The 22,886-nt window shown below is 32.8% G+C and overlaps 1 protein-coding gene across 1 annotated transcript in view; it reads left to right on the forward strand.

Moving 5' to 3' along the window:
• LRP1B (LDL receptor related protein 1B) overlaps positions 1 to 22,886 on the forward strand; it is a 1,457,034-nt gene that overhangs the window by 804,812 nt on the left and 629,336 nt on the right. Inside the window, exons 22-23 of the mRNA XM_069540814.1 lie at positions 7,814 to 8,014; positions 13,340 to 13,585. Coding sequence (XP_069396915.1) covers positions 7,814 to 8,014; positions 13,340 to 13,585 — 447 coding nt within the window. The remainder of the gene's footprint in view (positions 1 to 7,813; positions 8,015 to 13,339; positions 13,586 to 22,886) is intronic.

Genomic DNA, 22,886 nt, shown 5'->3' on the forward strand with positions numbered 1-22,886 from the left:
CCTTTCACTCTAGATTCCACTAGAAAAAGTAACATACATTTTCAAGTAAGGTCCCAGGGTTGAATTAAGAGTTAAGGATGAAGTAGTCTTTAGCAGAAGAATGTAACAAAACTAACTGGCACACAAGGGGATTTAACTCTGACGGTGGCTTCATAAACATCATCATCTGTTCTGATCCTCTCATGTAATGAAAATCCATTGTGGGCTTGTGTGAATGGCAAAGTGTTATTCTTTTCTATGTTTAGGTTTATTTGGGTGTTTTTGGTTTTTTTCCCCTTACCCCGTTGTTGTATCAGTAAATAAAAAGTGAAATGGTGAGTTTAATCTATGGTAAAAATCAATCTGGATAATTAGAACCAAACTTATCCTACAATGGAATAGTGATTTTGTTAAAATTATATGGTGGATTGTATATGAAGAATTTCTAAATAGAGCACTTTTTTTTTCCCTTCCTGTAACTGACCCTATGGTATACTTTTATTTATTTCTGATGAAATAACATGGTGAGCTCTCCATTGTCTATGTGCTCTAAATCTAATAGATTTTTTGTGCATATAGCTTCTTATAAGCCTTGTACGTTACTCTCTTTATTCCTCCCACTGGCATTTTTAAACATTTTGCTGTACACTTACTCTTTTCCTCCTTTAATCCTGTATCTTAAGTAGGAAATACCCTCCATTCTGCCAAGAAGGTGTCTTCTTTAGCTATTGATCCTGTGACCTCCTATATCCCATGGGACCTTAGTCATTTTTCTTGCTCATGTCTTCAATTTCTTTCTCTACACTAATTTTTCTTTCTCTTTGTAAATATACCTAGCACAGTAACCTCAAAAACATTTTATTTTATCAGTTTTCCTGTCTTCCTCCTTCCCTTCGTTGAATCATCTTGTGTAGTGTACCTCGATGTCTTTTTTCTCATTCATTCTTTTACCTTTTGCTGTCTACCATCCTCTCCCTGCCTTTGATGGAAATTGCTGTTTCAGTTGTCACCAGGAATGATTTTTCAGCCCATCCTCTTCTCAATCTTGAGTCCTCCTCTGCCATTCAGTAACTACATGAGTTTGCATAGATTACCAAACCTCTCTAAGGTGCAGTTTTCTGATCTGTAAAATAGAGATATTAATAATGATAACCAATAGACTGTACAAAAAGTGCCTAGAACATAGTATGAACTTAATCAACAATACCTTTGACTGTTACTACTGTATAGTGACTTCTTTCTCTGCAATACTTGACCTTTCTCTCCAATACATATCCTTTCCTTGAAATTTTCCTTATGAAATCTCATATTGAATTGTCCTCTTTCCACTCAGCATTTAGATTTCTATTTTTATTTCACCTTCCCTTGCTCCTTTTCCCTTTGCCTATCCTTTATATTTAATTTAAAAATATCTTTTGAATACATAATCCATCTCAGACATTGCACAGATTTTTCTCTTAATTTCTGTTTTACTCCTCTCATCTTTCTGTAAGGTGTCCATAGCAAATTCTTATGTTCCCAAAGTTTCAACCATCACCTCCAGGTAAATGCCTCCCAAATTTCTGTCACTGATGTTGAACCCCACGCTTCAAACCCATTTTTTCCATTGCTATGCTCAACATCCCAGTTTCTCTCCAAAGCCAGAAATTCTTCCTCTCTCCTCTATTTCTGTTAGAAACATCTTCATTCTCCTAAACATTTAAATTTAAAGCAGAAACTACCTTTTGACACTTCCAGCGTGTAATAATTTTCCAGGTCCTACTGATGCTACCTCTACAGTTTCTCTTAACAGCACTCATTCTGTTCTTTCCATTCACACATCAGAGCTTAAGGTTAAGTCTGTATTGTATCTCACTCAGACCTTTGTGTCGTCTACTATTTTTATCCCTGACAATTATTATCTTCAATCCATTCTACACGTGTTTTTAGGCTCCCCTTGCTTCGTAAGCTGGGACCTGATCACAGACTTTCTCAAAATCTTTCAGTGGTTCTCCACTGTAAGATTAGGAGACACTCTTGAATTAGGAATCAACATTTCATGAACTGTAGTACCAAACTGCTTTATTGCTGCCTCTGGAGCAAGTCCCACCCTTGCTCTGTCTATGCATTTATATAGGAATTGCATCTTATATGTGGGTTAAATTCAACAAATAAAGTTAAAACTGCCTATGTTCAAAATTACCATTGAAAATCATCCACAAAACTCAGTATACATGGTTCTGTATATACAGTTTTGATGAAAATTTGTACATAAACCTGTATCATTAAGAAAATATTTAGCATAAAACAAAGAATAAATGTACAAAATATAATTTTATAGTGCATTCACTCAGAAATGGAAGAGGGACCAAATTAAGGGAGAGTTGATTTACTTTCACCATCTATGCCCTGACACATTCCCACTGAGTGGCAGCAGTAAAGTACCATACTATTAAATTGTTCTCTCTCTCTTTCCTTTTATTTGCTTTTGCAGAGGGTATGTATTTGAATGTTAAGACTATACAGATAAGACAGCTGTTTGGATGAAATGCCTTTTTTCTTGTGTCCGTATCTACTATTCACTGCCACTCTTCAAAACCCCTTTCCGAATAACATCTTAGTAAAGCTTTCTCTTCCTCAGCCTTTCAATCATACATCTTTTCTAGCTCCTTGAAATTCTGTAGCACTCTGTAATTGTTATAAGGCTTTTTTTTTTATCTCATCCTTTTTTTATAGAACGTTTGTCACTACTCGACTTATTCCTCCACAAGGTCAGGAATTTGTCTTTCCAGTTTTCCTACAGTGTTCAGTAGCTAGACAGGTACAAAATACTCAATAAATATTTGCTGAATTGAATCAAAGCCAAACACTGTTAGAGAAATAAATATGTATGTGGGATTAAAGGTTAGTAGTATACAAATTAAAAGACATTGTATTTCAAAAACCAATATTCAAAAAAATCATATTATTAAGTAAATCCCTTTGGATTTTTTCTAAGATTCACTTTTCTTCATACCCATATTCTTGATATTAACTGCCAGTCATATCCCAGGACAGAAATTGTCCTCTTGTAGCGTGTTGTCTTTCATAAAGACAAAAGACAGTCAAGCAGTTCACAAATTAATAAATCTATTTTTTTAAAAATAGCCAAAACAGTTTAACAGAGAGAAAAGGAACTTTGGAAGCGATCATATAAGTTTATTTGAGGAAAGCACATTTTCTAGGAATTCATAGGAGCTCTTCGTTTTCCAATAGCTGTTGACTTTCTACTGACTTTAGACCTAAACTGTATATTTCAAGGTTACACAAATCAAAATAGTCCTTACAAAGTCGTGAGTGTGTGTATGAGAGAGAGAGAGAGAGAGAGTGTGTGTGTATGTGTGTGTCTGTGATTGTAGTAACTGCCATGATACCAACATGCTGATTTTTGCTATTTCTGTTTTTTGTTGCTGCTGTTGCTTGGCCGTTCTTATTCTCTTTGCTCAAAGGACAAAACTACAATTCCCAGAAGAGTGTGTCTTGCACACATAGTAAGAATCAAGTTGAAAACATCTTCATAAATAAATCAGAAAATATTATGTAGAACTCAACTTGATAATAAACACCAAATATTTTTTTAACCTGTGATATCTCTTTAAAGAAGAATTAGTAGAGACAATTTGAACTTGGTTTACTTGGTTATTTGAACTCATTTGTGCACAATATTTTTAAAAGTTATTTTTAAAGATTTTGTGTTTTTAGATATTGGATGTGTATAATTTCTGTAACACATTTTAGAATTATTAATCTTTATTTTGTTTTAAAAATACTAATTTGACCTGAGTTTCAACTTTCTTATATATATAAAGGAAGGAGCTTAAACAAGGGAAGTTGTAATGCTTTACTTTTTACTATGTTATGTCCAGTGATTTCACTATGTAAGTATTTGTCTTGATACAAATCAAGTAAAAATCAACACTCTTTAAGCATATTTACTAAGGTAATTTGCTTTTGGGTTTTATTCAATTAATGGGTATGAAATAGAAATTTAACTAAACTTATCATACCTGGTGCACTCTCTTATCTACATTTTTATAAAAATTAAAACCAAACAAGAAAGGGAAAAGCAATTAAGTTTCAAACATCCCCTGCAAAATCAGTGGGAGGAGAGAGCTATTGAAATTTGTACATTTTATCTAAGCTACGTATTCATATTTATTCATATCTCTGGTAACATAATCTATGTTAAAGTTATTAGTCATTTGCATAAGATTTTTCTTTACCTTTTCCAGGCAGCATTTAGATCAGGGGGTGGCAAATAGGCTTTACTGCTACTCTGACTCTAGAAGATTGATAGTGATTTATGGATGGGTTTGTTGAAACAATTTTAGGGTCATTCTGGAGTCAGTGGTTAAGAATGTCATTATGGGGTGTGTATGAGGAAAATGTAAGCTGCATCTTGATTTACAAACTAAAAATGGAAATTACTATATTATTCTTGAATTCTCCCTTCATTCTATTATACTTGCAGATGATCCCATACAATTTAATACTTAAGTACAGGATGTCATATTTTAGACTACAAATATGTATTATGCATTGATCTTGTCTTGCTAACTAGATTATAAACTCCTTGGTGACAGGGAACGGGTCTTAGGACTTTCTTATACTACTTAAACTCTCTAGGAAAGTATAAGGCACAGAGTAACCTCTGTATTTGTAGAAACTATCTGACTTTGTGGCATATGTGTATATGTTTCATCTTTATCATTTTAAAATGAGCTAGTTTTTTTTTTTTGAAAAGTTACATGGAAATATAGTGGAAGGAAAACAAAATAACACAAAAGGATTCAATGAAAAATCCATCTGGCTTCTACTCCAGGCACCTTGTCTTCCTCGCCAGAAGCAATCATTTTTCATTATTTCCTGCATAACCCTCCAGAAAGAATTCATGTAGAGACAAGCCTATGCATGTGCTTATATTGACATATGTATGGAAATATAGTCACAGATATTGATAAACAGATAATTCTATTCTAATATAAAAGAAAGCCTACAGCAAACTCAGGTGTAGGCCTTTTTTTTAACATGATTTGAAGACTGTTTTATTTTAATTTATGCAGAATTATCTCATTGTTTTTCACTCAAGTGTATAATTTCAATGTATGGCTGCATTGTAATTGATGTTACCAGTCTTGCAATGCTGACTTAAGTTGTTAACAGACTTTTGCTAATATATACAAAGCAGCAACACATACCCTTGCATATGCATCTTTGCACATCAGGCAAATATACCAATGAAAAAAATTCCAAAATTAGAATTGCTGTGGTGAGGAGTTGATACATTTTTAATTTACTAGATTTCATAATATTGGCCTACAGAGAGACTATCCCAATTTGCAGCCCCTTCAACACTGGGGTTGTTTTTTTATACCCTTGTCAAATCTATCTTTGTGTTATACAACTTTTTAATCTTAATCAATGTGAGAGAAAAAATGCTATCATATTGCTGTTTTTGTTTACTTTTTTAATTGAAAGATTTTTTGAACATCTTACGTTTGTAAGCCATTATTGATTCATTGTGAATCTTGCACTTATATTGGTTTATTGATCTTTATCATATTGATTTATGAGGCTTTTCTATTTTAAAGAAATATGCCCTTTTTGTCAAATATAATGATTTTTTTTCCTGTTTTATTGACTTTATGTTGACTCTGTAGATGGATTTTATTGCTCAGTGTGGACAGTATTTAAGTTTGTCAATTTGTCCTTTATGTTTTCTATGTTTGTAATGTTCTTGTTTTAATAGTTATTTTATTCTAGAATGTGTATTATCATTGTTATTATTTTAAAACACTTCTTTGATCTGTCTATAATTTTTTTTGGTGTAAGGATCAAGTAAAGATTCAGCATTTTTTTTTCCTCCAGGTGGCTCATCAACAATCCTAACATTATTAATTTTGTAATTATTTATTCTCTACTATTTTGAATTGCCAGTTTTTGTATATTAAAACCATGTACATAAATGACTGTACTTCTCATGTCTCTATGCTGTTTAATTATTGATGCTTATTGATATCCTGTTATGAAAAAAATTTAACCAATGTTACTTTAAAACACTTCTAAATTCCTGGCATATATAGTTCCTACTCATTAGTGTTCCTCTATTTTTTTTAGAAGACTCCTCATGATATTTGCAGTTTTATTTTCTTAAGTTTAGGATAAGTTCATGGGATTACAATAATATTGTTACTATTTTATTGGGATGGTATTAATTAGGGGAAAAATAATACCTTTAATATATCTTCCTCTCTAAAACCAAACTATATCTTTATTCCAGGCTTCTTTTGAGTTTCTTTATAAACTTTTAAATTTTCATATAAATTATATACAGTTTTTGTGTAGTTTAACTCAAAATACTTTGTTTTATGGTAGATTTTTTGGTTGACCCTTTCTTCTACTATATTATCTTTGTATATATGAAATCTATTGATTTTTGTATAATTTTTGAAACTAGCTACATATATTTTAAATTCTTAGTTTCTTATAGTTCTTATTTAGTTTTTATTGATTTATAATTACGTGATTATATTAACTGCATGTAATGATATTCTTTTCTAGTTTTATACCTCATTTCTTTCTATTGTCTAATTATATTACATAATATTTCCAGGCAATATAAAATAATAACATTATTAGTTTTATTTATGATGTTAAAGCAAAATTTTATAATGTTCCTCCATTTATATTCAAATTCATTAATAAGTGTTCATTTTATGTGAATAAAATAATTCATTTTATTTTAAGAGTATTTTGATCAATAAATAATGTTGAATATTATCAAATTTATTTATATTAACTGTGGAACTGATCATTTGTTTTTCTCTTATTTGATATATAGTAGCATAGAGAATTATTAATATGTTTCTATAAATAAAACATTTTCACAAATATTTTAAATATTTTAAAATTCAGTAGCCTTGAGTTTGAAGAAGACATTTAAATACGTAATGACTCTTGGACATATACAACCTAACATTTTTCCATTTCCCTTTTATTTGCCCCACTCATTTTATGAGATGTTGGCGTAGTCAACCGATAACCAGTATTTATCTTTAGGAACATTTTTTATTCACATTACACATTAACATTGTATAATTCAGAAAAGATGATTAATTAGAAGAAAAATACAGATATTCTGGAAAGGAAGAATAATTTGCAACGAACAAAAACAGTTTACAAAGTCAATACCCATTGCTTTCTAGGAATTTCACATTGTTACTTTTGAAACATTCTGGCTAAACAATAATCACTTTATTTTTTTCTTTCAAAGTCAATAAAGAACATATTTCTCTAAATTTTGTCTGTATATATCTTAGCTACTAAAATGTTTAGTAACATTTTACATTCTTCTATGAAAGGGCATGTACATAAGTCTGAATGTGAGGAGTTGAGTTGCTAAGGTTATAAATGTAAATAGAAGGACATCTTCACCTTCAAAAATAAAGCATTTGCTTAATTTTAGGTCTCCAAAATACAGTGATAGCACCTATCTAAATTTAGGGCACTGAAAAGGACTTATAAATAAAATTTGCTTTTAAAAGTAATTAAACTTTCAATGAGTTACAGATTTTTTTTTTAAACAGGGTAAGGCAATAACTTGAAACTAAAGAAAATATCAGGGCTTTAACACTAAGAATACTATTACAATGAGGACAAGAACTACTCAAATGCTGTCATGAAAATGTCAAACTATCAGCAAATAGATTTCTTGCTAATGGCAATTTGTTCTGCCTCTGACTGAAGACAATGACTACTCATTATTCCAGTGGCTTAACTGCAAAAATTAAATGCATGTTGTTGCTATTTTCTTAAGGGAGATGCATCAACAAAGACTGGGTATGCGATGGAGATATCGATTGCGAAGATCAATCAGACGAAGATGACTGTGACAGTTTCTTGTGTGGGCCACCCAAGTACCCTTGTGCTAATGACACTTCGGTCTGCCTGCAGCCAGAGAAGCTCTGCAATGGGAGAAGGGATTGTCCTGATGGGTCTGACGAAGGCGACCTCTGTGGTATTGCACGTTTCACTGCATTGCTTCTTTCTGGAGACTAGAAACTTTTAGTCCACTAGCTGATAGTTATTATAGTAGCATTTGTTCCTTCCAGTCATTTCTTTAAATGTAACTTTTAGGGTTGAATCCTGTTTACATTTTACAGGCACTGTATATTTATTTAAAAAATTAAATATGATCAGAAATCTCTAAAAATGTAGCAGAAAAGTCTACCTGATCCAACTAACTTAACAATTGTACAGCTGCGTTCATCATTTAAATCTCTGAATAGTCAATGATGTTCCCACAATTGAATTGATTATATTCTGTCAGTGAGTTGCTCAGAACAGAAGACTCCTGTTATTATTAAACTATGGGATGAAATTTACTACCGCCCAATGTATTTTGTCAGGACTTCAGATCATTACAACAGAAACCTTTTTTAAAAAGAGGAAAGGAAGAAACTGGATAATGAAATCAATAGAATATTACTTGATTTTATATAATTTTCTCAGAAGTTTTTAGTTTTCATACAGTAGCTTTCTTTAGTATGCTTTATCTAGTTAAAATGATGATTTCAGTGTGATAGCTTTTGAGCTTTAAAATCACTTTTCACTAGCCATCTCCTTATGCCACCAGCACATATAAAGCAATTATATTTCCTTCTCTGTGGGGAGATCAGAGCTTTCGCAAGGAGATTTTAAAAATATGCTTTCTAGATAATACTGAAGGTGACATCAATAGAGTAATGACGAAGATTTATAGCATGATAAGAACAATAATGAGTTGACTTGAGGCTGTGAGAAAATGACTTTAGGAAATGATGAACCTGCCTGATTGGAAATAGGAAAGACAACTACATTTAAGCCTAAAGTTATCATATATTGATCTGAATTGAGCATTAATAGCATACTGAGTGATATAAAAAAGACTATTATTCTTTTTAAAATTTATGTAATAAAACATCCTTCCTTCCAAATTGTCTGTGATTCTATAAAACAACCTTGAAACAGTAAATGCAACAGTCTTCATTCAGTGATGCTATCATTTAAACAAACAGAAACCCTAAAATTAAATCCAAAAAATTACAAATAAAGGATGACAGACTTTATTTATACAGTTTATCTGTATTCACTTCTTTTTCTCCCAGCCTGTTCTCCCTGGTGGAGTAGTTCGGTGGATGGAAAGATCTCTTACATTACCATGTATGAGAATTGCTCATGAAGTTTGTAAGAGCAATTCTAAAAGAAGGAAACTGTCAACAGTCTTAAAATTGAAAGTGTATAATTATAGAAAAAAATGAGATTTTGACAAGTTTGAATTCTATTCTTCAATTACTTCAATTAAGTCACCTAGGCAGGTGGCTTAATTTCTGGAATTGTCAGTTTCCTTATTAAAAAAATGGAGATGATATCTATTAGGAAATCATGGTAATAATACTTAATGCACTACAGGTCTTGAAATAAATTAGTGCTTTTCCATCTTTTCTTCACCCTTTGGGTTCAATGAAGTAAATAAAAGGTGAAGAAGAGAAAATACAGTCATTAAGAAAAATGAAGAGAATCATAAGAAAATGCAGCCTTATTTTCCTATTCTCTGCTCCCTAAATTGGGAAAATAAAAGAGAAAAGGGGATTTCTTCTGAATTCATTTCTCTGTCTACTTCAAGATTGAAAATCAGTTCTTGCTTATCAAGCTACTGTACTCATTGGCTAAGAAGTCTTGCTTAAAGATTTTAAATGATTACAGGGAGTGGAAAAGGTCACAGTAAAGCTAGGTGTGGAAGTATCAGAGGAGATAAAAAGACATTTTTGTACTGATTGCAGCACTGTGGCATATTGAACTCACATACTCTGTCCTTTATCAGGTGAAGTTGAGGGAGAATTAGAACAATGAAAAACAAAAACAATCACTGGTCAGGGGATTGACTGAATTGCAGAAGGCTCTTCTTTCCTCTGAAAAGGTGCTTTTATGTGCACCTTTGTAGTGTCAGTTTGTAGATGGTCGGCAATATTGGTTCCTGTAGGGAAATGACACTTTGGTCTCTTGTTTTCAAATCCTTTTCCAACCAATACTAGGTTAGGCCCTGTCCAGCCAGGCGGGGATGTTGGTTTGAGTGCTGCAGCAATGGGCATAATGAATCATTTACCTGGTGGACATGAAAGATATACCAATTAACTTTAAATAATTGGCATGAATTGGCTTGTAGCTAAAGAGTGGATTTTAGAGAAAGATACCCAAAATTGAAAGAGTTTTTTAAACCATTTGCTATTGATGGTGAAAATGTAGGGTGTGCCCTCTTCATGTCAACTCCTTCCAAATAGTTGTATCTAAAATAGCTGTTTTTTATCCCCCTACTCCCCGTTGAAACAAAAACAGGGATTGATTCATATCCTGTTCCTCAATACATGTAAAATATATGAAAATTACTTGTAATCTGTAGACAGTATTTGGGAGGTGTCTTGAGATGTAAACATCCATCGTTTGGGTAGTGAGGTTGTTTGTTTTCTCCAAATAAATCTGGTCTATAAAATTTTAAGAAAAGAGAGAGCTCAAGAAGATAAGTTGAATCCTGGTGGAGAGATTATTTTTTCAGGGGGAATTTTAAGTGATTTCAAGAGGAAAGAGATATGCACGTAAGAAAGAAATAAGAAGAGATTTCAATCATTCAAGAAGGGAGTTAACTGTTGATTTTTGTTATAAGGGTATGTCAAAGATAAAACTGGATACTAGTTAAAGTGATATTTACTCAGTAATAACTATTGCAATAGGGAAGAGTATCCAATATTAATTGAAATCAGCTTCACCAAAACAAAAGATGAGAAACTTTTTAAAGGCTGGAATGTGCTATGGGAAAGGCACTAAGGGGTGTTAATGGGGCATTGGCCCACGTGACTAGGCCATCTGGGTTTGTTAATTGGTGCTCATCCCAGAGAAGAGACAAACTTCTCATATCTTTATGACTGGAGGCAGTGGTACAAGTCAGAGCAAGGTACCCACAGGGTTGGGAGTAAGGGTGAGAGAGTTGTCTCCTTAAATGTTTGCATTTCAAAAAGATGGCTTTCAGATCCTGGGGTTGGGAGGAACAGTTCTGAGTGGTAGATGATTGACATCTCAAAGGTACAGAGAAAGGATTTATCTTGGAAGCTTTCTAAAGTAACTGCTCTGAGATGGGGCTCAGGGCCCTATCTTCCTATCATCAGGTTTGGGGCAAAACAATAGTAAATTTCTGCAGCATCATGGAGTCATAGAGCTTTCTCAGGAAGACACTTTAAGGAGGGCTGAGGTTATTTTAGGGATGCTGCCATGAGCTGTTAAAAACTGTGCTAGTGTTTGTCTGAGTTTCTTATTGGCTTAGGAGGAGGGGGTTGGGGAGAGGATTAGACAATGAAATTGTTTGTGCTGAGAGTCTGCAGTTTTATCAGCCAAGACTGAGGGTTCAGAGGTGCTTGACTAAAGCTTGGTCAATGAGAGAGTCTTTGTCGGGTAGCAAAAAATTTAAAAAGAAGCTGCAGGATTTAATGATAGGTTTAGGGTTAAGGGAAAATTGACAAGGGGCTAGCCATACAAATATTGCCATTAAATTTATATATTAAGTTGTAGAGTTTCAACGTGAATTTTGTTTATCCTTAAATCTAGGATTTAATTCCACAGGTAGTGTCAGAAAGAGACATTTGAATGCTGAGAGAACAGTCGTACTTGAAATAAGCTAAAAGCATTGTAACAATTTTTTTCACCCGCTGTGTATGATGACATTTCTTTACAGTAATTCTCTTGAAAAAGAATGTCAATGGAACAAAATGGGGCAAAGACTTTGAAACGACTGCTGTTTTGAAATGATTATGATTACAGGTGAACAAACATATTTGAAGGAACCAAGAAATGAATCTATGTTTTTTTTCTTCTAAAATAATGCCAAACTTGAATTCTTAGAGAAAACAGTTAATGTAATCATTTTTCTTTTCTTATTACTGTAACTTCTTTTATGGTGACAAATGTGAAGAAGAGTTGACCCATACAGAAGTTTAAAATGTGTAGAGAATATTTTTGAAAGTCTTACATTCCAGTCCAATTTTTTGAGCTGGATGAATTTCCATAGAGAACAGGAAATATTAGAGGTATATAAGTAATTATTATTGCAATTCGCCAATCATTGAACAACATTCCTTTTCAGTATGTCTCAAAACACACCTAACTGAACAATCTTTGACAACTACTCAAACATATTTTTAAAGTAGAGAAAGACAACGCTTCTTTTGGCCTTATTACTATGCACCTAATAGTATATAATAATAGGTAATATCATGGTTGCGAAAACAATTATTTGCTATTTTTGTCAAGGGCGTAAATATGGCATCTTGAAATTTCCCAGTTGGACAAATACTAGCTCAATTTAGGGGCAGTTGTGTGCTTTTGGATGATTTTGTTAAATTTTGTTATTCAACAAATATTTTTAACTGCTTACTCTATGCTAGGCACTATGCTAGCTGTGGGATATACATGGTAAACAGAATGAATATTTTGCATACCCTCATGGATCCTACAATCTTGTGATGAAATAGAATGATAAATAAATATATCTAATGTGTGATTATAAACTATAAGTGCCCTGAAAGAGAAGTTCTCTTTCTTTATACAAGTCTACTTGCTGATTATTTCAGCCAAAATGCCAGGTCAAGTATTTTGGTGTATTATTTATTATGTTTCCATGGCCTCATTGAATTAATAATAATAACCAATATATGAAGTACAATGTATAATTTACCTAATTTAAAAATAAATAAGAAAATAAAAGTAAATAAATAAATATCTGTAGCCAGTAAAGGACAAACTAATCCATTCTGGATTATTATTATAAATCACACTATAGGTGTAGAAAAAGATATATAGATATAATACATACATGTGTATGTGTGTGCCTGTTTATTTATAAACACTGAGATAAGTCAGATTTTCAGATCACCAGTGTATGTGAGTCCCTTTTGGAAGCCCTCAAAAACTGATTTTGCATAACTGCTAAAAGGCTCAGCATAATCTTTCCAGTAATAATGGAAACATTGAACTCACTTTACTTCTATGGAGTAAAACAAAGTGTACTCCAAAGATTTATAGAAATGAAAATCTTCCATTCCCAATTTCTGTCATATAGAACTCTATTTGGTCATCAGATGAATTCTTTCATCATTTCTACCCCAACTTCTGGGACAAAGATCTAAAGAGTGCTTTCTCCATTCATTTATAATATCCTTTCTCTAATTCCAGCCTTAGAGAATTGAGTTCAGTGATTAGTATTTAATTGAGCAAAACAATTGATGATGCCCTATAATCTGTTCCTCTCCTTTTATAGATGAATGTTCACTGAACAATGGAGGCTGTAGCAACCACTGTTCTGTTGTTCCTGGAAGAGGAATTGTCTGTTCTTGCCCTGAAGGACTTCAACTCAGCAGAGACAATAAAACGTGTGAAATTGTAGATTATTGCAGCAACCATCTGAAGTGCAGTCAAGTGTGTGAGCAACACAAGCACACAGTCAAGTGCTCATGTTATGAAGGGTGGAAGCTGGATGTGGATGGTGAAAGTTGCACAAGTGTCAGTAAGTAGATGTGTGTTTTGCTATATTTAAGAATAGCAAGTGATATGTGTGTTGTGTATCTTGCTATATTTAAGAATAGATATTGAGAAAAAATGCAAAAACACCTCAGAAAATCAGTAATGGGTACAACTATTTTAGAAAAGGCATTTAAGTATAATGTGTCATATTAGACCTACTTCAAAATCTTCTGGACAGAAAATATTACAATAATCCTTTACCATTACAGCCCATCTGATTATCTTTTCCTTAAGTAACTGTTTTTGTCATCTTCCTCCCTACGTGCTTATTTTTGTATGCTCCAAAGCATTTACTTTTATTTCTCTTTGAATGTTTAGAACCCTCCAAAGACTGGCCCTGTCCCACACTTCCAACTGTATTTCTACTACTCTTGAAAACAACTCCTTGCTCTGGCTGTGTTCATCTTCTGATTGCCCATTTAAGACATTCTGCTGATTCTCTAGATCATATCCCACAGTAGGAAAAGCAAACAAAGGCTATGGAATCTGAAATTTGAACTCTAATCCTATAAATGGCATTCATTATGTATGTGGCTGCAGGCAGGTTACCTAAAACTCCTTGAGCCTTAGTTTTCTCATCTTTCAAATATCAATTCCCATTACAAAAACATGCTGTAAGAATAACATGAAGCACTTTTTGCTGTGCCCTATACCCATTAGGTGCTTAATGAATGGTGGCTTCCCACTGTCTTCTCCAGATTCTTAATTTGAGTCACAGGACACTTACAGGTCCATGGATAGAATTGAAGGGGTCCATGAAGTTTGTTAGGGAAAATTTTACACCTTTATTTGCTTTAATCTCTCACTGAAGGTTAACATTTCTTTCAGCTGTGAATGTCACAGACCAGTTCTTAGCAGCAACTATGACTGTGTTTCCAATAGAAGTGATAGGCATATTCATATCATGTTAAAGTTGTTGCTAATATCGCAAAATATCACTTATGTTCAGGCTTTGAAAACCACTGCTACTTCAATAATGGGAGTCATTAGACCCACTGCTCAATCTTGTTATTGAATGCATTAATTTTAAAAAGTACATATATTACTCCATCAAAAATTGGGTTTTTTTGAATTTTGATAATTGTGTTTGAATATATTTGATTTTTTTTTTTTTTTTTACTTTTTTCTTACTGTTTTTGTAGTCTTTAAAAATTTCTGATTAGGAGTACCTGGGCTTCATCAGGCTCCTAAGAACCCATACATCATAAACTTTTTTCATTTTGTTTCTTCTGCTTATATTGTACTTTCCCTGTTTGTCTCTAAAAATCCTGGATATTTTTTAAAACCTACTAGGTCAAATCTTTCTTCTTTAATAGAGTCTTCTTCCAAATATTCTTGCTCTCCACTTATTTCTCCTTTCTATATCTAGAATTTGTCCAAGAAAATATGTGGTCACATTTTTAATTTGCTTTTTTAATTTCTATCTTCTTCCTTTGCTCTTTACTTCTCCAATAAAGTAATAAGCATCTTGAAGTCAGAAATCAAGTTATAGATTTTTCTCTTGTGTTTTACATAGTATCCAATAAAATAATATGCAATTAAAAACATGATTTTTTTCAGGGAATGTTAAATTATTTTCTTATTTTATTTCAAATGTTGTCTTGTAGTTGTTTTTTCCTAGCTGTTAAAATTTGAGTCCTAGAGGCATAAGTTTCACAAAACATTTATCTAACTCTTTCTCCTTCAAAATTCTTGCACAATGTAATTGGCATGAGAAGCTGAAAAAAAATAGCAGTTTGTTGTAATAAAAATAGCCATTTCATATACATGTTCGGAGTAGGAAAATGATAGATCAAACTTTGACCTCAGATATATTTATAATCATGTTTTACATGAGAATTGGCTCTAGGTCTGGTTTTTGGATACAGATGACAAAATGATTGACTTATTATAGTGGCTTTGTACTCTGTGAAATCAATCACAACTCAAGCTGAATATTAGAACAATTCAACATTTGAATATAATTTACCAGGTGCAAAGATAATTCTTCTAATGGAATTGACCCCTTCTACCCTCAGCTTAGAAAGAAACTCTAATAGTACCATATCATTTCTCACTGTTAAGATTGCTGTATTTCACACCTGGCTTTGTTTATAATTTGACAGAGAAGCAAAAGGATATTTTACCTTTTAAAGTTAGTACCGAGCTTTTCTTACATGGAAACTTTAACCTGCTGGTAATTTATCCCTTCCTCAACATACAGTGTATTAAATACCATTTTTAGCATTTATATTGTTACAGATAATAGAGGTTTTGTTAGGTATTAAAACTTATTTTTGATTTAAACCAATTTTCATACATAAAACAAATTTATTCTGTGTTTTATTCATATCATTTCTTTTTGAAAAACCTACAGCAGATTCATAGTTCAATAAAAATGAATTGACTATTGATTATTGGACTTTAAAAGTAAAATTTCTTTTTTCTTGTTCTTCTTTTGTTCTTCTTCCCTGATCTTCTTTTGTTCTTTTTCCCCATCATTCTTAAGCTGAGTGCTTCCTTTTAAAATGTGTTCTCTTTATTGAATGCAATATCTGTGCTTATTCTTCTTGACATTTTAAAAATAAAAAGTAATAGTACTCTTTATGCCACAAATTAGAAGCATGACTCGCCCATTTTTTTCCTCCTGAATTTTCCTCTGTAGTTGTCTCATATTCTCTTATTTCTTTCTAATCATCCCTTCCTAAATTCTTTACACTCTGCCATTGGCTGAATTGCTGAGATTACTCTATTTTCTCTAAGTTCACTTTTAACATCTTATTAGTTAACTATAATTATTTTCAAAATGCTATTTTTATAATCTTTTTTTTTTATTTAATAGAAATAAATCTCACTTCTCTTGGGTACCTGGATACTTTATTTTATCAGTGCCTTACATGTTCCCTCTTTAATACATAATTTATTAATCACCTTTCTCTGAAGTATTTTCTTTTTACTTATGAAAACCCAGACTATTGCTACTGACTGCATTTCTTTTCTATCTCTGGTTTCTTTGCTGTTTAGTAGTAGCCTACTTACAAATTTGCAGCATATTTCTAGTAACATTGGAAAGAACATTGTAGCATCTCCCTTTTATTTTCTTTTAGCCTGAATTAGGTTAGATTTACCCACCAATGTATTTCTTTGTTCTTAATCGCTCGTTTTTTAAAAGATTTTTTTATAAATGTATTTATTTTAAAACATATCTTTTTAAAGAAAGAGATCATGGATGTAAATACAAAACTGGGTAAACATAATGATCACCTAGCAGTACACTGTGTCCATCACCCAAACTTATTTTATTTTTTGGAACCCCATTTACTTTATATTTTTGTATTGAGTTATAGTTGATTTGGAGCTCCATTTACTCCATTTTTTATTTATTTAAACAAATTTTTTTATTGCACCCAAATTTAATTCTAAAAAAAAGCATCTGTGCCACAGCACAGTCCAGGCAGTTGTAATGATCATGGCAGTCTTCTTTCCAGCCTATTTTTTATCATCCTCTTGTTTCTACAGTTTGTGAGAAGTAAAATATCAAAAAGTTGAAGGAATATAATATTTTTATTGAAAAGGGAGAGGGTAATCCAGATCTGGAAGATGAGAATTGATGAAAAGAGCTCAGACATATAGTAAAGAATAAAGTGATGTTAAGCAGATGGGCTACCTTGGGGAATAATGGAAGATAAAGGTGAAGAGATCAGGGCAGTGAAGCTGTGGTGGTTTACAATCTGGCCATCCATTCCTTTATTTATCTTAATAAAGTGAGAGTTTTACATATCAGTCTCCATTCATGATTTTAAAAGTAACTATTCATTATTTATGAAAAGAACCTCATATCCTCAGCCTGACATTAAGGGCATTCTTCATTTTTGTTCATTTAATCTCTCCAATCTGATGTTTCATTGTCTTCCACTGTGGGTTTCCACTCCACGCACATTATTTATGGTTTTGTCATGAGTAATGATAATAAATGCATCATGGCCAAGAATGTAAAGTACTTTCACATATATGACTTCATTTTACTACCTCCTTCATGTACGCTGCTCATTGCCATCTATGACTTTTCAGTATGACAGTATTTTCTACATTCTCTCTGGAAATCTGAATCCTATACTCTATTCAAAACTCCCACCTCTATGAATCATTTCTTTTTCTCCTTTCTGGTTTTTCTTTCTATTTTTATTTATTTTTTATTGAAGTGTAGTTGATTTACAATGTTGTGTTAGTTTCAGGTGCACAACCAAGTGATTCGGTTTTATATATGTATATATATGCCTTTCAGATTTGTTTCCCTTATAGGTTATTACAAAATATTAAGTATAGTTCACTGTGGTTATCTGTTTTATACAATAGTAGGTCCTTGTTGGTTATCTATTTTCTATATGGTAGTGTGTATATGTTAATCCCAAACTCCATATAAATAATTTCTTAAATTTAATTATAATATTACTGATAGCTATCATTTATCAAGCATCTAAAATGTCATAGGTAATTTATTTATAACTCACAAGAAGCCAATGAGATATTATTAATTCTCTGATTTTATACCTATGGAAACTGAGACACAGAAGGTTACTTCATTTGCCCAGAGCCTTGTGGTAAAGAGATGTTAGAGAAGAGCTTTTGCGCTTCATTCCTCCTGACTCCAAAGCAAGAGCTTTTACAAGCCATTCCAAAAATCCAGGCCATCTCTATGTACTGTGTGCTCTCAGATTCCCACGATGCCTTTGAACAGTCTCTTTTATAAGCTTATTTCTGTCCCTTACACCTGTGCTTTTTTCAGAGTGGAGGTTGAATCAAATTATTTGATAGTTCTTTTGAAATATATGAAAATTGTGAAATATATGAAATTTTGGTAACATTTCTCCAGAAAAAGTCTTATTTTTACCTATTTTCATATATTATTAAAGTATCTATCTTTTTATTTTATATATTCTTAATTATTTCCTACTTTCATTCCTTCTATTGTTAATTTGTACATATATTGTATATATATATGTATATCTACCTGTATATGTATTGGTCCTGCCATAGGTTTATCTATACTTTATTAATTTTTCAAACAAATGACTTTGGGTTTTTTTGATAATCTATTTTTCTCTATCTTATCAGTTGCTGTAGTTATTTTTTCTAATTTCTTTGCGTTAATTCTTTTTATATTTTCTGAATTATTGAGTTTAAGTAAGATGTTAATTTTTAATGGATGAATTCTCAACATTATTTAACTAGCACAAATACACAGAGAAGGAAAACATTAAATTGTCAGAATGTTACATTGTTTTTCCTTATATAGATGGAAAAGTTTTCAGAGCTGAGGATAGTTATACAGATTATCTGAATGAGGTAAAAAAAATATATGATTTTTAGTTAACAGTGAACTAAAAATAGTATATGTACAGTTTTTTACTCTTTATAAATTTCCACACTTATTACCATATTTCTTTTTTCTTATAACAGATACATTGAGGTATACACTTCAGTGGTTTATAGTATATTTAGAGAACGATAACAACCACTACTGCTATCTAATATTATTATATTTTAATCACCCTCTCAACAAACCCCACAGGCATTAAAAGTCACTTCCCATCAACCCCTACCCCAGGCCTGACAACCACTAATTTATTTTCTGTCTCTATAGATTTACCTATTCTGGACATTTTATAAAAATGGAATCGTAGAGTATGTGGTCTTTTCTGACTGACTTCTTTCACTTGTCATAATGTTTTCAATGTTCAACCATGTTTTAGCATACATCAGTACTTTATTTCCTTTTATTGTAGAATAAAAATCTCTTGTATTGATATACCACATTTTGTTTATCCATTTATCAATTGATGGACATTTGGATTGTTTCCAATTTTTGCTTATTTTGAGTAATTCTGCTGTGAATATTTATGTACAAGCTTTTGTGTGGACATGCATTTCATTGCTCTTGGGTGAAAACTAAGAATGGAATTGCTGGGTCATATGGTGACTCAATATTTAACGTTTTCAGAAACTGCCAAACAGTTTTCCAGAGTGGCTACTTCATTTTAAAACCCCATCAGCAATGCACGAGGGCTTCAGTTTCTACACAATCAATTTCCATCAGTTTTTACTGTCCATCTTTTTTTTATTATAGTCATCCTAGTGGGTGCAAAGTGGTATCTCATTGTGCTTGACTTTTTTTCCTTATGACTAACAACGTTGAGCATCTTTTCTTGTGCTTATTGGTCATTTGTGTATCTTCCTGGACAACATGCCTGTTCAAGACCTTTGCCCAGTTTTAAACTGGGTTATTTATCTTTTTAGTTTTGAGTCATAATTGTCCTTTACATATTCTAGATACAAGTCCCTAATCAGATATGTGCTTTGGAAATAATTTGTCCCATTTTGTAGGTTTTTTCACCTTTTCACTTTCTTGATGTTGTCCTTTGAAGCTCAAAAGTTCTTTTTTTTTTTTTTTTTGGATGAAGTTCACTTGTTATTTTTCTTTTGTTGCTTGTGTTTTACTGTCATAGCTGAGAAACCATTGCCTAATCTAAGGTCATTAAGATATACTCCTATGTATTCTTCTAATAGTTGTACAGTTTTAGCTCTTACATTTAGGTCTACATTACATTTTGAGTTAATTTTTATATATGATGTGAAGTTTGATCTTCTTTCTTTTGCATGTGGAAATCCAGCACAATTTCTTTCTTTCTTTTTTTTTTTTTTGGCGGTACGCGGGCCTCTCACTGTTGTGGCCTCTCCCATTGAGGAGCACAGGCTCCGGACGCACAGGCTCAGCGGCCATGGCTCACGGGCCTAGCCGCTCTGCAGCATGTGGGATCTTCCCAGACTGGGACACGAACCCGTGTCCCCTGCATTGGCAGGTGGACTCTCAACCACTGCGCCACCAGGGAAGCCCCAGCACAATTTCTTGAAAACACTCTTCTTTCCCCATTGAACAATTCCCTGGAGATTGGGCTTTTGGGGGAGCTCCAAAACCCATCTATCCCCTCTGGCGGTTTCTGGGCTGTCTGTGTCCAAGGCTGCCACAAAGCTGGGGAAAGGGAGACATGATTGGTGCATGTTTGTTTTTTTTATATTAATTTATTTTTTAATATTTATTTTATATTGGAGCATAGTTGATTAACAGTATTGTGTTAGTTTCAGGTGTATAACAAAGTGATTCAGTTATACATACACATGATTCTATTCTTTGTCAAGTTCTTTTCCCATTTAGGTTATTTTACAGAATATTGAGCAGAGTTCCCTGTGCTATACAGTAGCTCCTTGTTGGTTATGTATTTTAAATATAGCAATGTGTATAGGTCAATCCCAACCTCCCAGTCAATCCCTCCCCCCCCCAGCCCTTACCCTCTGGTAATTATAAGTTCATTCTCTAAGTCTGTGTGTCTGTTTCTGTTTTGTAAATAAGTTCATTTGTATCATTTTTTTTTAGATTCTGCATGTAAACATATCATATGATATTTGTCTTTCTCTGTCTGACTTATTTCACTTAGTATGATAATCTCCAGGTCCATCCATGTTGCTGCAAATAGCAGTATTTCATTTTTTTTTTAAATGAATTTATTTTATTTATTTATTTTTGGCTGCGTTGGGTCTTCGTTGCTGCGTGCAGGCTTTCTCTGGTTGCAGTGAGTGGGGTCTACTCTTTGTTGCAATGCGTGGGCTTCTCAGTGCGGTGGCTTCTCTTGTTGCGGAGCACGGGTTCTAGGCGCGTGGGCTTCAGTAGTTGTGGCGCACAGGCTCAGTAGTTGTTGTTCATGGGCTCCAGAGCACAGGCTCAGTAGTTGTGGCGCGTGGACTTAGTTGCTCCGCTGCATGTGGGATCTTCTCAGACCAGGGCTCGAACCCGTGTACCCTGCATTGCCAGGCGGATTCTTAACCACTGTGCCACCAGGGAAGCCCTATCTCATTCTTTTTAATGGCTGAGTAACTGGGATTGATGCATGTTAAAATGCTACAAAGTTTGCTGTTCTCAATGATATTCAGCATTTTTTCTTAATAAACACTCACTGGATTGTTACTAGAATTTGGTTAATTTCTAGAGTTTAGAAGAAAGATAATTTTGACCATTTTGCTAGTATTCTCATTGTTTTTATAGAGGAGAAAATTTTTGGAAGTCCTTACTCCACCATTTAGAGATTATTCTCTATATCATTAATTTTTAATTGTCTCATGGTTTTTAATCTACACATTTGATGCCATAATATCTCTATTTCTGAATTCCCTATTTGAGGTCCTGTTAGTCAAGAAATTGTTTAGTAATTATTTTTAGTTTAAAGCATATGAGGAGCTTAGCAGTCTTTATTGTTGATTTTTAGTTTCATTTCTTTGTGCTCAGAGCATGTGTTCATTATTAGTTTGATTCTTTGCTATCTCTTGAGACTTACTTTGTGGACTAGAACATGATTATTTTGTTAAATGTTTCATGTGTACTTAGAATATGCCTTCTATTTTGATGGCACCAATTTCTATATATTTCCTGTGTGTTGAGTTTTGTGTTTATTTTGTGGTTCTCATTATATTTGTTATATTTTGTTATAAATTAACAAAATTTATAATTTTGTTAATTATAAATTATTAATTATAATTATTAATTATAATTAATTATATATTAATTATAAAATTATAAATTTATAATTTATAACAAATTATAAATTTGTTATAAATCATACATTATTTATGCAGCCATCTATTGAGGAATATTAATGTTGCTTAATCTTTTGCTACGAGAAATGATATTGCAAAGGATTTCCATCTTCATCTGCAAATTATCATATGTACAACTCTACCTTTACAAATGGACTTACTTGATCAAATAGTGTAATATATATATAAACTTTTGATGGAATATTGCACAGTGACGCTACTTAGGGGTTATACTTTTGTTATCACTATACCAGAGTGCCTTTTGTCTACATTTTAATCAAACTGATAGTTTTTTCTATCAGTTTGAATGGGTTAAGGTTGAAACTCACACAGTATAATCATGGATTTATTAATTTCTCCATTTAATTATGTCAAGTTTTGCTTTATATATATATTTTTAATCTATTATCGAGCATATACTATTTTTGTTTGTTTTTTGCGGTACGCGGGCCTCTCACTGTTGTGGCCTCTCCCATTGCGGAACACAGGCTCCAGATGCGCAGGCTCAGCGGCCATGGCTCACGGGCCCAGCTGCTCCGCGGCATGTGGGATCCTCCCGGAACGGGGCACGAACCCGTGTCCCCTGCATTGGCAGGCGGACTCTCAACCACTGCGCCATCAGGGAAGCCCTGGGCATATACTATTTTAAGAGTTATATT

Source organism: Delphinus delphis, chromosome 7, assembly GCF_949987515.2.
Source record: "Delphinus delphis chromosome 7, mDelDel1.2, whole genome shotgun sequence".
Taxonomy (NCBI): Eukaryota; Metazoa; Chordata; class Mammalia; order Artiodactyla; family Delphinidae; genus Delphinus; species Delphinus delphis.